The 14,085-nt window shown below is 41.9% G+C and overlaps 1 protein-coding gene across 6 annotated transcripts in view; it reads left to right on the top strand.

Annotated features, from left to right (window-relative positions):
- NBEA (neurobeachin) overlaps positions 1-14,085 on the top strand; it is a 1,788,010-nt gene that overhangs the window by 562,383 nt on the left and 1,211,542 nt on the right. For all 6 annotated transcript variants that reach the window (XM_085621699.1, XM_085621702.1, XM_085621701.1 and 3 more), the window contains exons 12-13: positions 4,509-4,661; positions 6,801-6,969. In XM_085621699.1, the coding sequence (XP_085477825.1) occupies positions 4,509-4,661; positions 6,801-6,969 (322 nt within the window). The remainder of the gene's footprint in view (positions 1-4,508; positions 4,662-6,800; positions 6,970-14,085) is intronic.

Below are 14,085 nucleotides of genomic sequence, written 5' to 3' on the forward strand. Positions count from 1 at the left end.
TTTGCTTGTGTGACTATGTGTGTGAGTAACTCTATGGATGAGTGTCATTGTGTAACAGGATGTATAGGTGTATGAGTACATATGATGAGTGAGTACATGTATGAGTGACTGTATAGGACTGTTGGTGAATGAGCGGATGTGTTTGTAGTTCTTGGAATTACTAAATAGGTGTGTTGTAAGTGGTATTGGTATGTCCATTGTTTTGAAAAGGTTAGTTTCTATTTTTGAATGTGTGTATCAAAGGTTATATTAGGGTGAGAGGAGGTCTGCCACTCTATCACAAGGATGATGTCATCAGTGATGTCATTTAAGATGTCATCAGTGATGTCATGAGTGATGTCACTGACCATGCCATGAGTGATGTAATATGTGACGTCATCAGCAGTGCATTGCGGGTGCGCGAGTTATAGTTAGCTGAACTAACTATAGCGAATTTCAAAGGTTTTGTACGAGTGAAATGCCCAACTAACTATAACGCCCCTGAAACCTACGTTTTTTTAAGTGAATTTCTAAGGTTTTTTAAATGCTAATTCCTAACTATAACGTGCCTGAAACCTATGGATTTTTCAGTGAATTTCTAAGGTTTTTTAAATGCTAGTTTCTAACTATGCCTACAGAGGTAGGACATGTGAAGAAAGATGAAAAAAACACACCGAAAGAAGAAAAGAAATGCAGAAAGAAGCAACAGAAGTCGTCAAAGACGAAGAAAAGTGCAGGAAGAAGGAAGACGTGCAGAAAGAACAAAGAGAGGAGCAGAAAGAGGCCTTGTTGCAAAATCATCCTGTACCCTCAGCTTTTTCAGATGGGTACTGGTGGTAACTGACTCTGACTAACTAGTCCTGGAGCCAGTGCTATGCTAAAAGACACTTTTAATACAGTTAAAACACCTACATACACTAGGGAACACTGCGTTGGGGTACCCCTGTGATTACCATGGCCTCTTCTGTAAGACCCTAGTACATAATAGGGCAGGGGGATCAAAACTACCTCTTAAAATGCACCACAGGGCGCGTTTGCACACTGGGGAAGGGAGGGGGGGGGGGGCTGAGGTGACGTGTGCAAACACGCCCTGTGGCATGTTTTAAGTTGGGAAAGTAATTCCCCTTCAATCCTGAGGGTCCCTGGGGGCCAACTAGCCCACCAGGAACCTCCAGTATGCGCCAGAGAGCTGCGTTGCAGAGAGGTGTTCAGAGGCCATGCCCCTTTTTACAAGACTCCACAACGCAGCTCCGTGGCGCTTACTGTAGGTACATGGTGGACTAGTTGGCCCCCAGGGACCCTCAGGAATGATGAGGAAATAATTTCCCAACTTAAAACGCAGGCCTAGGGGGTCAGGGTGTTTCTACCCTGCCCCCTTCCCTCTTTTTTTGCGTTTGTTTGATTTATTTCTTGTGCCTCGGTTCTAACGAGGCACAAGATGGCTGCCAACACTTCCTGCTTTGGAGTGTTGACAGCCAATTAGCATTCAGCTCGTGATCGGGAGGGTACGAGGCTGCTGCGCGGCCATAGATATCGAAACTTTTTTAATTTTGATTTTCTCAGCAACTACTGAACGGATTTACACCATTTAACAAAAAGGGATCTTTCTGAACAAAAGGCTACCATTTTGCCAAATTTGGTGTAATTCCGTTCAGTAGTTCGGGCTGTAGTCTAAAGTTTCCTATGGGGAAAACACATTTTGGGACATCCCTTATTTCTCGGCCCCCGATTGACGAATCACCCCGAAACTTTCAAGATAGAAGCGGACCAGAGCACCCCATGAGTTTTGAAAATTTTGTGAAGATTCGTCAACCGGCGCCAAAGTTATTGGGAATAGAATGTTGCAAATTTCCTATGGAAAATAGGTCCTAACTATAACTACCTACTGGCGACCGCCAGTAGGTAATATATATATATATATATATATAATAGAAAGGTCCACAAGAAGAGAGGACTGCCATAGGATGAATGGTTCGAATAGGATTAAAAAGACATATAAAAGAAGAGCGCTGCAAAGAGCACGCTCATGTGAATGCTATTCTTTGGATACCAATGTAATGAATTGACCTGTAGAAAGATCTTAAAGAGAAGCATATAGAATGGCAATAGGGTTATCCCAAGGAAAGTCGCTTGCTTTCTTCTTTTGAAGCTTGCAAACCAGGCAGGCCGAATCAGTACCTGCACAGTCTAGAGAGAATTATTATGATTCTTAGACATAATTGATCCCTAGTCTGCTGGGTTCTGTGTGCCTACAGTTTGAAGTTTCTGCCTGAGGCTTTATGTGTCATTGTGGTTGCCATGAACTTCTGAAAGCCACTGAAGTTTTACTGACCATGCTTTGTCCCTTAGGCTTGGTTTAGTGGCAGCCCCGGGCAAGTGTATACAGCCAGTGGTCATTTCCCAGAAGCAATTACTCATTATACATTATATGTATTGTGAACCCAGTGCCTTAGATTTGTGAACCACAATTTGGGTATCCACGTTAATACTGTCTATGCACTGTCAAGTGATGATATAATGCATGGCAAAATCAGAGTTTAGAAACTGACACAACTCACAACAGTCATTTGAAAGAGGCACTACCTTCCCAGATTTAAGGTATTCTTTGAAGAAAATGAACATCCACAAAGACCTTTTCAGATGCTCTCTTGCGACTGCAATAATGATTTTGAGGACATCTGTTCTGTTTTGTTCCATTAGTTGTGTTCGAAGGACACTCAAGAGAATCCACAAAAGGAAAAGTGACTGTGGAAAGTATTCAAAACAATTGAATAGTTGCTTCTGTTCCTTTTTCATTTACAGCAGGGATCTCCAACCTTTTGTGTATCAAAAGCTACTTATGTTCAATAAATTCATTCAGAGCTTCCAATACTAGTGATGTAAAAGTGAACACCCCATTCAAGATTGTCAGCAGTGATCACATTGGTGCATTAGGCAGGGTTTCCAGCAGTAATGTTAAAATGGCAACTGAAATATTGCAAGGGTACTACATACATACCATAGACGCAATCCTCCCTGTACCGAGGTGTAAATATGAGTACTACATCTCTACAACTCAGATAATAGCTTTAAACACATTTTGAACATTCAGCTATTTTTCTCCAAACATCAGTTTGAGTTCTGATAATACATACATTCTTGTCTTGAATGCATGCTTTTTACTTTTGGCATGCAAATAACTATCAATAGTTCAACACCTTAACAAGTGTTTTTTCATACTCATTCTTTAATTTCATCTGTGAGAGGAAGTGGTACTGACTGGAGAAAACTAAATAGCAAAAAGTGAAATATTAAGTGACAACATATTATGAAGTTAAACTTAAGAAGAGAAGAGCCATCCAGTCTAACGACGCCATGCCTAAATTCCTTGACATAAGCTAACTGTACCAGTGCATAATTTGTACATTACAGAGCCAATGTCAGCATTTAATGCAAGGTGCTACTTTCAGCGACTTCCTATATTCTAAGCGTTTTGATTATGAGGCAATCTCAGGATTCAATCTGAGTTTATATTGAGAAGCAGAAGTGTAGACTGTTGTCCTAGTCAACAAGTGGGTCACATGCTTTCTTCAACAATATGAAACACTGGGAGAAGGTAGAGAGAGAAAACGTATAGTTGTGTAGGGTTCCATGGATGAATAGAGACAATGAAAAGTGGTGGGACGGCGGGGCCGCAAAGGTGGCCGGGGGTGGAATTAATAATTTTAAAAAAAAAAGAGATTTGCCTGATTTTGCTGACCCCTCACACCTCAGTGCTCTTCTGCTCTCCTGCTCCCAGCAGTCCTTGGAACACCATAACAGCCTCCCCTTCCAATCCCCACGCTGCTCAGATGCTATACCAAGCATGAGCGCATGGCCTGACTGGGCTGGTTTAATGTTCACTCAGACACAGGGAGTCTGTGACGTTCCTCCACCCGGCTGTGTAACACAGCTGGGTTGGAGAAACCTAACTGCACATGTCTATTTGGCCGGCCTAAGATGGCTGGCCAAACTGACATGCGCACTTATAAATGCACTCCACTCCTCATCCCTGCCACGGCCCAGCCCCACTTCTCCCTGCTCACGCTTGGCTCAGACAGTTACCGAAAAATAAAATGATAATAAAATATCATTTTATTTTCCAGTTGCTGACTGTGAAACAGTGTGGCGGTGCTCCTTCGCCATTGCAGAGGAGCCACCGTAGATTAGAGCTAAGTGATCTAGTAACTGAGAAAAACAAGTGCTGACTTTTGAGACTGCCTTGAAATGCGCCATTCAATGCAGTACAGACATACCCACACTAACAATGTGGGTAGTTGCCAAAAATAAAGTTTGTAGCATTGAATTCAGATCAATGTTGACAGTGTCCATTGACTCATAGCTTGAGACGAAGCAGCTATTTGGGCATTTATCACTTGAAAAGTAATGTGCCTTATTTCTTAAAGACTTTTTATGAATGACTGACGTTTGAGCCAGACATTTTGTGACTTGTGGTGAATTGTCAAATCTTTAATAAATGTATATTCTGACTTGATGTGTTTTTGTCCTAGTCATCCCGAGTTCACATAACCAGAGCGGTGCTGGAGCAGTTTTTGTCCTTTGCAAAATATCTCGATGGCCTGTCTCATGGAGCACCTTTACTGAAGCAACTTTGTGATCACATACTCTTCAACCCTGCCATATGGATACACACGCCTGCAAAGGTACGCATACAAAGACCCACTTTATAACCAATATAAAAGTCCTTGGTCAACAGCTTAACCTGGGTTGGATCATTTGTGTTTGTAATTAGTAGAACATTTGGCACTATGGAAGTATTGCCTCTTTTGTCGTCTTTTTTTACTGATGATTACAAACTATGTTTTTGTGTACTTTGCGCTCTAGAAAGCTGTGGAAGTTCACACTAAGAATGAGTGTCCCTGTGTCGGATGCATGCATTATAAGACAGTACACTTCATTTATCGCAATAGTGGTCTCTCCAAACCCACAGCACAGACCTTTCAAGGGAGAAACATGTAATTGATCCCAATTCTATTACTTTTCAGTTCTTGAAGAATTTGAGACCGTGCTACTTCATTTAGCCAGCAGTGGCCTAACTCAAAATGATGGGTTCCCCTAGTGAATGTGGTGAGGATTGCTAGGACTCCCATATCTTACACAAATTCATTATTTTTGGGCCGAATGTTTGCTGCAATTTGGTTGCAAAACATTAATACATACCATTCTCTATTTGGAAGGGATGCCCTAAACATGCCCCTTCCAAATACCAAATCGGTATTTGATCGCAAACCCAAATTGGCGGTTTCGTAACGTGCAGCCAAATCACTGTTTGGGTTTCATACATACTAAAATGCATTTTTACAGTCGCAAACAGGCAAGTAGGTCTGTTTGCCAATGCAATAAAACTTAGTACATCAGGCCAAATGGGTCTTGTGGACTGCTAAATATATTTCAAATAGGAAACCTTCATCGGAATGTGTAAACAAAAAAAAAAGAAAACCAATTATAGTCTATAGATGCTCTGAAATTCGAATTGCTCGAGAATTAAAATAGCTACAGTTAAATGATTAATTGAAGAGGAATTGCTTGTAAATAAATTGTATGTATATATTTTTATGGCGCAATCTAAACGATTTTTAATCTCACTCTCCAAAATGAAATAAATACATTGTAGAACAAATTAAAGACTTTACTGCTGCCTCCTCTCGTGAAACTTGAAGCGTGCTGCATTAAATGTTCCTAAATAACATCTTAAATTGTAATTTTGAAATGGAACATACCATTAACAATATAGAAATTAAAAGATGCCGGCGATTCATCTCTCTAGGTCGCTTGCATAAGAAATACATGCAAATATGTGCATGATTACATTAAAAGCCTAAAAAAATTGATATGTGGCTGACTACATATGCGGTTTTAAAATATTAGGTGTATAACACGTTCCGGGTCGCAAAATATCAGCATAGCCTCGTTTTTAGGGATAATATTAGAAATAGCAGCCATGGAGTAACCACACAACAGCATACACTGAATGAAAGTCCTTATCTTTTCTGTAACAATGCAGTGCTTCAATAGAAAGCATAATACTCCTTAGTAGATGTACACAAAAATGTAAGTTTGTCATGAGCTAGCTTCAGCTGTTTTGCCAGCCTAATATTTTGCAGAACATCACAATAAAAATAAATGCACCTATAGGATACACACAGGGATTTTGGTTAGCCCTCACCATCCATTGTTCTCTTCAAGCGTCATTCACAAGCCTAGAAAAATAATAAACTTATTCTTCTGAGTATTAGTTAATAAAACTGTGCTTTCTCCATCCTTGTCTATTGTGGGGGGGAGGGCGAAGTTGCAAAGCTTTTCTTTCACAACGTGCCTTAATGTTTTTGTGAAGGTTAACGATAGTTCACAAGGACACGTTTATATGAATTTTCACTGCAAATTAGAACCTTAATGCCCATTTTAAGTTTTTTCAAGGGAAAAAAACATCTTAAAAATCCACCCAGGGGTAAAAAATATCTTCAAAATCCACACAGGGGTAAAAAACATCTTCAAAATCCACCCAGTTTCAAAATTGTGAGTTAATGGTTTTAAGGTGAACTTGTGTGAAACTGGCACATTCATTATTATGCTACTGCTCTTGAGGTAATATTGCAGTTTGCGTGGAAAATTACGCCAGGTGTAAGGTGAGGAAAACACTAAAATCCACAAACTATATGGGATGGCCACTATTGGAGATCTATACAAGACTATGCTCACATAACAAAACCTTTGCATATCTCTAATCTGTCACAGGCACTTCAATTAACTGTGTAATGCATTTCATTGTTATTACTTTGCAGGTTCAACTCTCCCTCTACACCTACCTGTCTGCTGAATTTATTGGCACCGCTACTATTTACACTACGATACGGAGGGTTGGAACAGTCTTGCAGCTGATGCATACTCTGAAGTACTACTACTGGGTAATAAATCCCGCTGACAGCAGTGGAATTACACCAAAGGGCCTTGGTAAGTCATTAAAATTCTTATGGTGGTGTGTAATTTTGTGATGGATGATCTGTGGTTTGGACTAGTGGCCTCCCTACCTTATAGTTAGAAGTGTTTCTTCTGGGTTTTAAGGGTTTTCATCTGCCTAATGAAGGGTTATAGTTGCGGGTGATAGAAAGGATTGGTATCAAACATTGTACAGCAGCACTTCACCTGATACTTTCTGGTACATATGGGAAGGACAATGCGGTGACTCTTGTCCATTGCATGTCCTACAATTGGGAAAAAACAATAAAAACACCTTTAAAGAGTAGGTTTCAGAACCACAAGCACAAACTCACTCACCATTGTAGGGCACTCTAGATCGATTCATGTTTCTGTACAAACACACTGTGAGAGAAATTAATGAATTATTGACTCAAAAAGGCAACGCCCACACGGTTTTTGCTGCTTGGGTACCCAGTGTTATGGCCTTAAGCAGAGCAGGTACTGTTTAGCAGAGATACAGTAGAGGTGAATGGTCAGTTAGGGCAAGAGAAATGGAGGGGGAAGATGGATATGGTTGTGATGAACTTATCATAGCTTTAAGAGCTGCACTCACATTCTACTAAATTAGTTCAAAAGAGCATTGGGTCCCCAGAAGACACAGTCTGAAGTAGTTGCCTGTTTTTATAAAGGGACTCAAGAGAGCGTGAGTGCTTAATGGTGTGTGATATCAGGTGGAATGTGCTGAGAGACCGCATATCCGAATAAAGACTAGACCGTTCTTCATAGTTTCGTTGGGGAAGGACCACTCTCATGTTTCAGTGCATTGTGCCCAGTTGTGTATAATGAGATATTGCAGACAGCACACACTAAGTAAAACAGAAGAGCATATCAAAAAGAAGCCAGGGTGTGTGCCAGAGAAATTGAACAATCTTTTCAAAAGTAGCTGTCCATCGTGTATCACGACTACACCAAGCCTGCTTGTTTGTTTGGAGAATGATGGCAATCGCGTTTAAGTGCATCTTATCAAATCATATGTAATAAAGTGTTGTTTCCTTCGGCCTAAACTAAGCAAAGCAGAAGTCAAAATCAGGAGGACGAGGATGCATATGAAGCTAAATTTGATATATATATTATATATATATATATAGGTTGTTTATACAAGTGTACACTGGCCAAAATAAAATGATAAAACCGGTGTGTATTGTATCCCTTCGTATTGCTGTTAGGAATATCATTCAGGCCCAGTGAATTAGTTTATAATTTGAACATCCATGTTTGTCTTTTCTGAAGAAAATCTGAGAGACTTATCTTTGTTGGACAGTATTATTTGGCTTTTTCATTGACAGTACATTCCAGTTGGTCTTTGGTGTGAGCTTGATATGGGTAACATGTTGTCAATTGGGTGGAGGACCATTTGCATCTAATATTATGTGATGTTCACTGATCCAAAGTTTTAACTTTTCATATAGTCATATCTGCATATGGTAATTTACATAGGCGGTGCTGAGGTGGGCACAATTCTGATTATTGAAGTTGATGCGTTGTTGCTTTGTCCATGGTATATTTAGGCCCATTTCTAAGCTGGTAGCATGTCTGGTCAAAGGACCTATTTTGCAATTGCCATATGGGCAAAGGCCAGCGACTCAAGGTAGTCGTCTCACAGTGGCAGTTGTCTAGGATTGCCATCTATGAGTTTGGATCTTGTATGAACTTTAATTTCTTTCAGGTTTCCTCAGTGTTCATACAAGGCACAGGATCAGAATACACTGGCCACCATCTATGGGCTTGCTGTTGCCGAAGATTATTAGGCATTCACAGGAGTCCCTGCCTCCAGGGTACATTTTGTGGGTTGGTATTTTTAATGAAATTCGGACCATACCTTCTGCTGCCGTCACTTCCCATTTCATGCACAACATGAGGTTCAGTGACGGGCTCTGAACACATTTCCTATACTTTCAAGTAAGAAAGTTATGACTTCTGATGTGCTTTTGCTCTATTCATTTTGTTGGTGTAGGCCCTACTTTCTCGGTCTTCAAACCACAAGTGTCAACAAAACTAATTTAATCTTGGGATATTGGATATTTGGATATCTTGGGAAAACCAATTTAATCTTGGCTCTCCTATGTACATGCAAGTTAGCACATCATTATTAAAGTACCTGACATTAGATCTATAAACAAATATGTTCTTTTCGGGAACATCTTTCCGTGTAGTCTTTTTCACTAGCTGTGATACCCATATTGGCGTCAAAAACGGCCGTTGATCAGCCAAACATCTGCAAGAGAACTGTGTAAATTTTCTGCACATTTGAATAGGAAAGAGCGCCAGTATAAAACAAAAGCTGAAAAAGTATCCTTATCACCTGTACTTGGTCAGGCAGCTATTGATTGACCCAATTCTCCCTTTATTCTGAATATCTACTTGTGTATATCCCTGCGCCAAATTCTGCATGGTCAACAGCATTTGCAAATGCTATAGCTAGTTTTTAAAGTAATTGGTTAACTACTGGTGAAGTAACGAGTCCTTGAAAAGTGGATTCATTATTTAAAGTATAAAAGTATTGACATTTTTCAGGCTGATCAGGGCATTTAATTACTGCACCACAATTATGAAGGGGGAGAGGGCCACTGTCTGCTCTTATTGCCTAGAACTATGAGTAGCAAGAGGCATCCGCACGGACACAAACACAACAATTGTTCATGCCTGCTTCTCGCCCACGCTCCTGGTTTTGCCGAACACATGAAGATATAAAAAGTGACGAAAAATCTAAGCTCTGGAAGACATACAATGCAGGAGAACAACACTAGTTAATGTCGGCATTTAAGCCTTATTGGCTGAACCAGTCTCAGAATTTCATAGATGACGATATCTTCACAATAGCGATATTAAAATGTGAAAAAGTAGCTGTATTGTCAAAAAGGCACACATTTTTGCCCCATTCAGTGAACAAAGAATATAGTGCCAGCAGGAGGCAACACTCCCCACCCCCCCACAGTAGCATGCATGTCTACGCATAAATAAAACACACCACACAAATTTTGTTTGGGTAAGAAACTGCTGCAGGTTTATTACATACACCGTTATGTAATATGGTGGGTTATCTTACGGGCGATCCAAGGGCAGGCTGCCAACTGTGCCGCCTGCCCGCCTGATGAGCCAAGCAGCATTGGGGCGAACCCCATCTGTGCTGCCCCTTCGGTGATCCTCTTCCCGGATCACGGTCCCTTATTACTCACGTCCTTTTCAGGGCAGAGCGTAGTAAGGCAAGCCCCCGGTTGTTCTGGCCCACAACCGCCCGAAGGACTAACGGGGCACCGACACGGTTTTCCAGGAACCTCCCATGAGGCTCCTGGGCTCTCGCTCTGGCACCCCCCATGGTGCCGCGCAGAGGTAACCTTTGGTACCCATATGCTTCCAGATCACCCTGTAACTCTGCCTGCAACGAAAAAGAACAACATTACAACATTCTATGCCTCCCCCGCTGCTTCGACGCCGGGTAAGCGGTAGGGTGGGAGACGGCGTGTCCGGGGCGCAAAAGAGGAAGGACAGAGGTTGGGGGAGGCCTATATACCTCCCCCCCCCCGTTCCTCGCACCCCGGAAATGACGCGCCCTGCGTGCCGCTGCCACAAGTTGCCTGAGTTGGGGGGACTCCTCCTCGAGGGGTCCCCATAATCAGAGGAAGGGTGGTGGGCTGGTGCCTTGCTGGCACTAGAGGCCCACCCTTCCAGGGCACCCTGCGGGCGCCAGGGCAAACTGCGCTTGAAGTTGTACACATAAAGACGAACCTTGTCTTAACAGAGTGTTAAATAAGTTCCGACCAACTTTTATTTAGAAAAATTACAAAAATCAGCTTACTAAATGATGGGCCATTGTAAAATAAATATATATTTTTTAAGCTACTATGCGGAACATTTGCAAGAACATAGGCCTTTTATTTATTGTGTGTGGTGTTTTTATAATGCCATAGCTTTTAGATCTTGTTTACAGACAGCTTTAGCACTATGTTGTCGAAGACCTATTGCCTACAATACAATATACAGAGTGGGCTTTGGATCAGCCCATTGCTCATTATTTGATGCCTTTTAGCTTATCTTGTCCTTCCACTGAAAACATGACTAGATTTTCTTGAAATTTGTTTAAGCACTCTATAGGAGTGCATCACATTCTTCCATCTCTATCCTTTCATTACCACCCCCCAAAAAACTCCTGCTTGCCATCGCTCCCCCAACCCTCCCCACCACCTGCTTTCCTGCTTCATTATTTTGTATATGTTGTTTTGATTTGATTCTTGCTTGTGCAAGGGCCCAGCGGCTGCGCACTGCTTCCGGACAACTTGTTTCCTTGCCTGTTGCGCCCAGCATGGAGAATACAGCAGCTGCACACTGCTTGGTGATACACGTTTTGCTTTTTGCACTCCCGTCGGCCATGTTGGAACAGTAGATAAAAAATTCCATAACCCCAATTGTGTGTCAAGACACATGCGCATGCTTTGGCGGCTATCATGGAACTGTTTTTCTTTATTACAAAACCCATTCCAAAATGGCCGCTCATGATTCTGCCTGCGTCGTCATAAAACTGGATATTTTAGAATTTGTTAAGGCCAAGGAAAATAAGAATTGGCAAAAAAAACAATTGCTAGCCCTTTTAAAGGTGAGATCTATTGGCTTTGGCATGCTATTTTATTCTTTTCTGCCTATTCAGATGTGCCCTTTGACTCCTGCGTAAAGGGCAACATGGAATGCGCATACGGAAGTGCAAGTAGAGATTTGAAGAAGGGGGCAGTGAAATGTCACTTCTACCGTAAATTAGGTGTTTTGGATTTCTCTGTGAAATAAAATATTTATTTCACAGATCGATGTTTCTTCAAGCTTGCCCATTCCTTTTTCCTGTTTGTATCTAAATGACACTATGTAACCTTACAGCAATTGCAATTCTCAACAAATGTGGGAGAAAAATTATATTTTGTTTCCAAATAACTTTTAGTAATATTTTATATTCATAAAAACTACACCCTGCAAGTTGGTGGACAATATAGGTTGTTTTTTATATAGCGTTTTAATTTCTAAGTGCATTAAATGCAAATGTTACTGTATTCAAGTTATCACCAGTGAATACAAAACTTTAGCCATCGTCCCCGGCCATGGAAACCAAACCTCACTTAAACCATGATCTCAGATGCATCTCTTTAGACAGTACTGTTCCAGGAGTCAATCGCCCTTTTGTACGGTAGTCGCGCCACAAAATCACTGTGTCCTGCAGCACTGTTCCGTCTCTGATCTTCAAAGGCACCCACAAGAGTTCACGGGAGTCCTCGCCTGGGCAGTTTCTTTTCCTTTGAAGCCAGCAGTCAGCTGCACAGAGAAACCTGGGACGTTAGCAGAGTTGTCTTCAGTGGGCTCACGTAGCTTCACAAATCTTTGCAGCCTTTTGAAAGCATAAAAATACTGGATTGAGCTTTGTGAAATTAGCATATTTGAGATAGTTTGTGTAAGAGTGGAAAAGAGCCACGAAGTCGGCTTGTGTTTCATGTCCACGTATCAGAAATATTTTTTAGTGATGGTCGGATCAGGAAATGGTTCAAGGATATTTTCCCATCCTGCCTAGTTACTGAACAGGAAGCTGTCTCTTCCGCAAAAACATCCTCTTCTCTCATGGGCTCTGCACTCAAGTGTCTGCTGTCCTCTAAGAATATTTACCCTTTAGGTGCTATATCTTTCGGCGTTTTTACATGAAGGTAAACGAGCATTGGCAAAGTCAATAGGTCTCGCCTACACAAGAGCTATTGACTTTGCCAATGTGTTTTAGCTATGGTGTACAGCAACGTGTAATGCTGTTCAGCATGACTGAAAGTTAGTAACGCAGAGGAGAGTGGTGTGGAGTGTCGTAGAGTGGAATGGCAAAGAGTAGAGTGTTGAGAGTGATGTGTATTGGAGTGGCATAGTGTGGAGTTGCATAAAGTGGTGTACAGTGGAGTGGTGTAGAGGAGAGTGGGCAAGTGTAGAGTGCATTGGCGTAGAGAGTTGCATAGTATAGTAGTGTAGAGAGCAGTGGCATTGAATTCAGCATCAGAGAGTAGAGTGGCGCAGAGTGGAGTGGCACACAGTGGAGTGGCTTAGAGTGCAGTAGCATGGATTGGCATACTGTGGTATGGAGTGGCGTAGAGTTGAGTGATGCAGGTGGCAGTGGCACAGAGTAGCGTTGAGTGGCATAGAGAGCAGTGCGGCAGAGTAGAGTATAGTCCCGTAGAGTGCAGTGGAGTAGCAGAGAGTGGAGTAGAGTGCAGTGGTGTAGTGTACAGTGATGCAGAGCATAGTGAGTGGTTTAGAGTGCTGTGACATAGAGTGCAGTTGTGTAGAGTGTAGTGGCTTAGACTGGAGTGGCACAGAGTGGAGTGGAGTAGAGTGGTGTAGAGTAGATTGTTTCAGAGTAGAGTGAAGTGGCGTAGTGAAGTGGTGCAGGGTAGAGTACAATTGTGTAGATGTGATAAAGTGTAATGGTGTAGAGAAAAGTAGTGTAGAGTGCAGTGGTGCAGAGTAGATTATAGTGGCGTACAGTGGATTGGTATAGGGTTCGGGGCACAGAGTTGAATGTTAAAGAGTAACGTGCATTGACGTACACTGTTTTGGTATGAAGTGCAGTGGCATAGAGTGCAGTGTTGCAGAGTGGCGTAGAGTACCGTGGCGTAGAGTGGAGTTCTGCAGAGTAGAATGGTGTGGCCTAGACTGGAGTGGTGTAGAGTTAAAGGGCAAAGAGTCCATTGGCGTAGAGTAGAGTGGCACAGGGTAGAGAGGAGAGTCGTATCGTGAAGTGGTATAGACTGCAGTGGCACAGTTTGGAGTAGTGTAGAATGCAGTGGCGTGGGGTGGTGCAGAGTAGAGTGCAGTGGCATAGAGTGCAGTGGCGTGGTGTAATGTGGAGTGGTGCAGAGAAGAGTGGAGTATGCATGGTGTGGTAGCACACTGCCATTACAGACAACACATTTTAAATTGAAATGAGCATTACATTTTCACAGGCATACACTTTTACTAATAAAACTATACAGTGCGCGGGCAAAAATGTGTGGAAATTACATCAACTCAGTGTAATGATTTGTTTTGATCATATTAAAGTATTTGTTTCCAACACATTTCAGAAATAACAAACATGTG

The sequence above is a fragment of the Triturus cristatus genome, chromosome 8 (assembly GCF_964204655.1).
Source record: "Triturus cristatus chromosome 8, aTriCri1.1, whole genome shotgun sequence".
Classification (NCBI taxonomy): domain Eukaryota; kingdom Metazoa; phylum Chordata; class Amphibia; order Caudata; family Salamandridae; genus Triturus; species Triturus cristatus.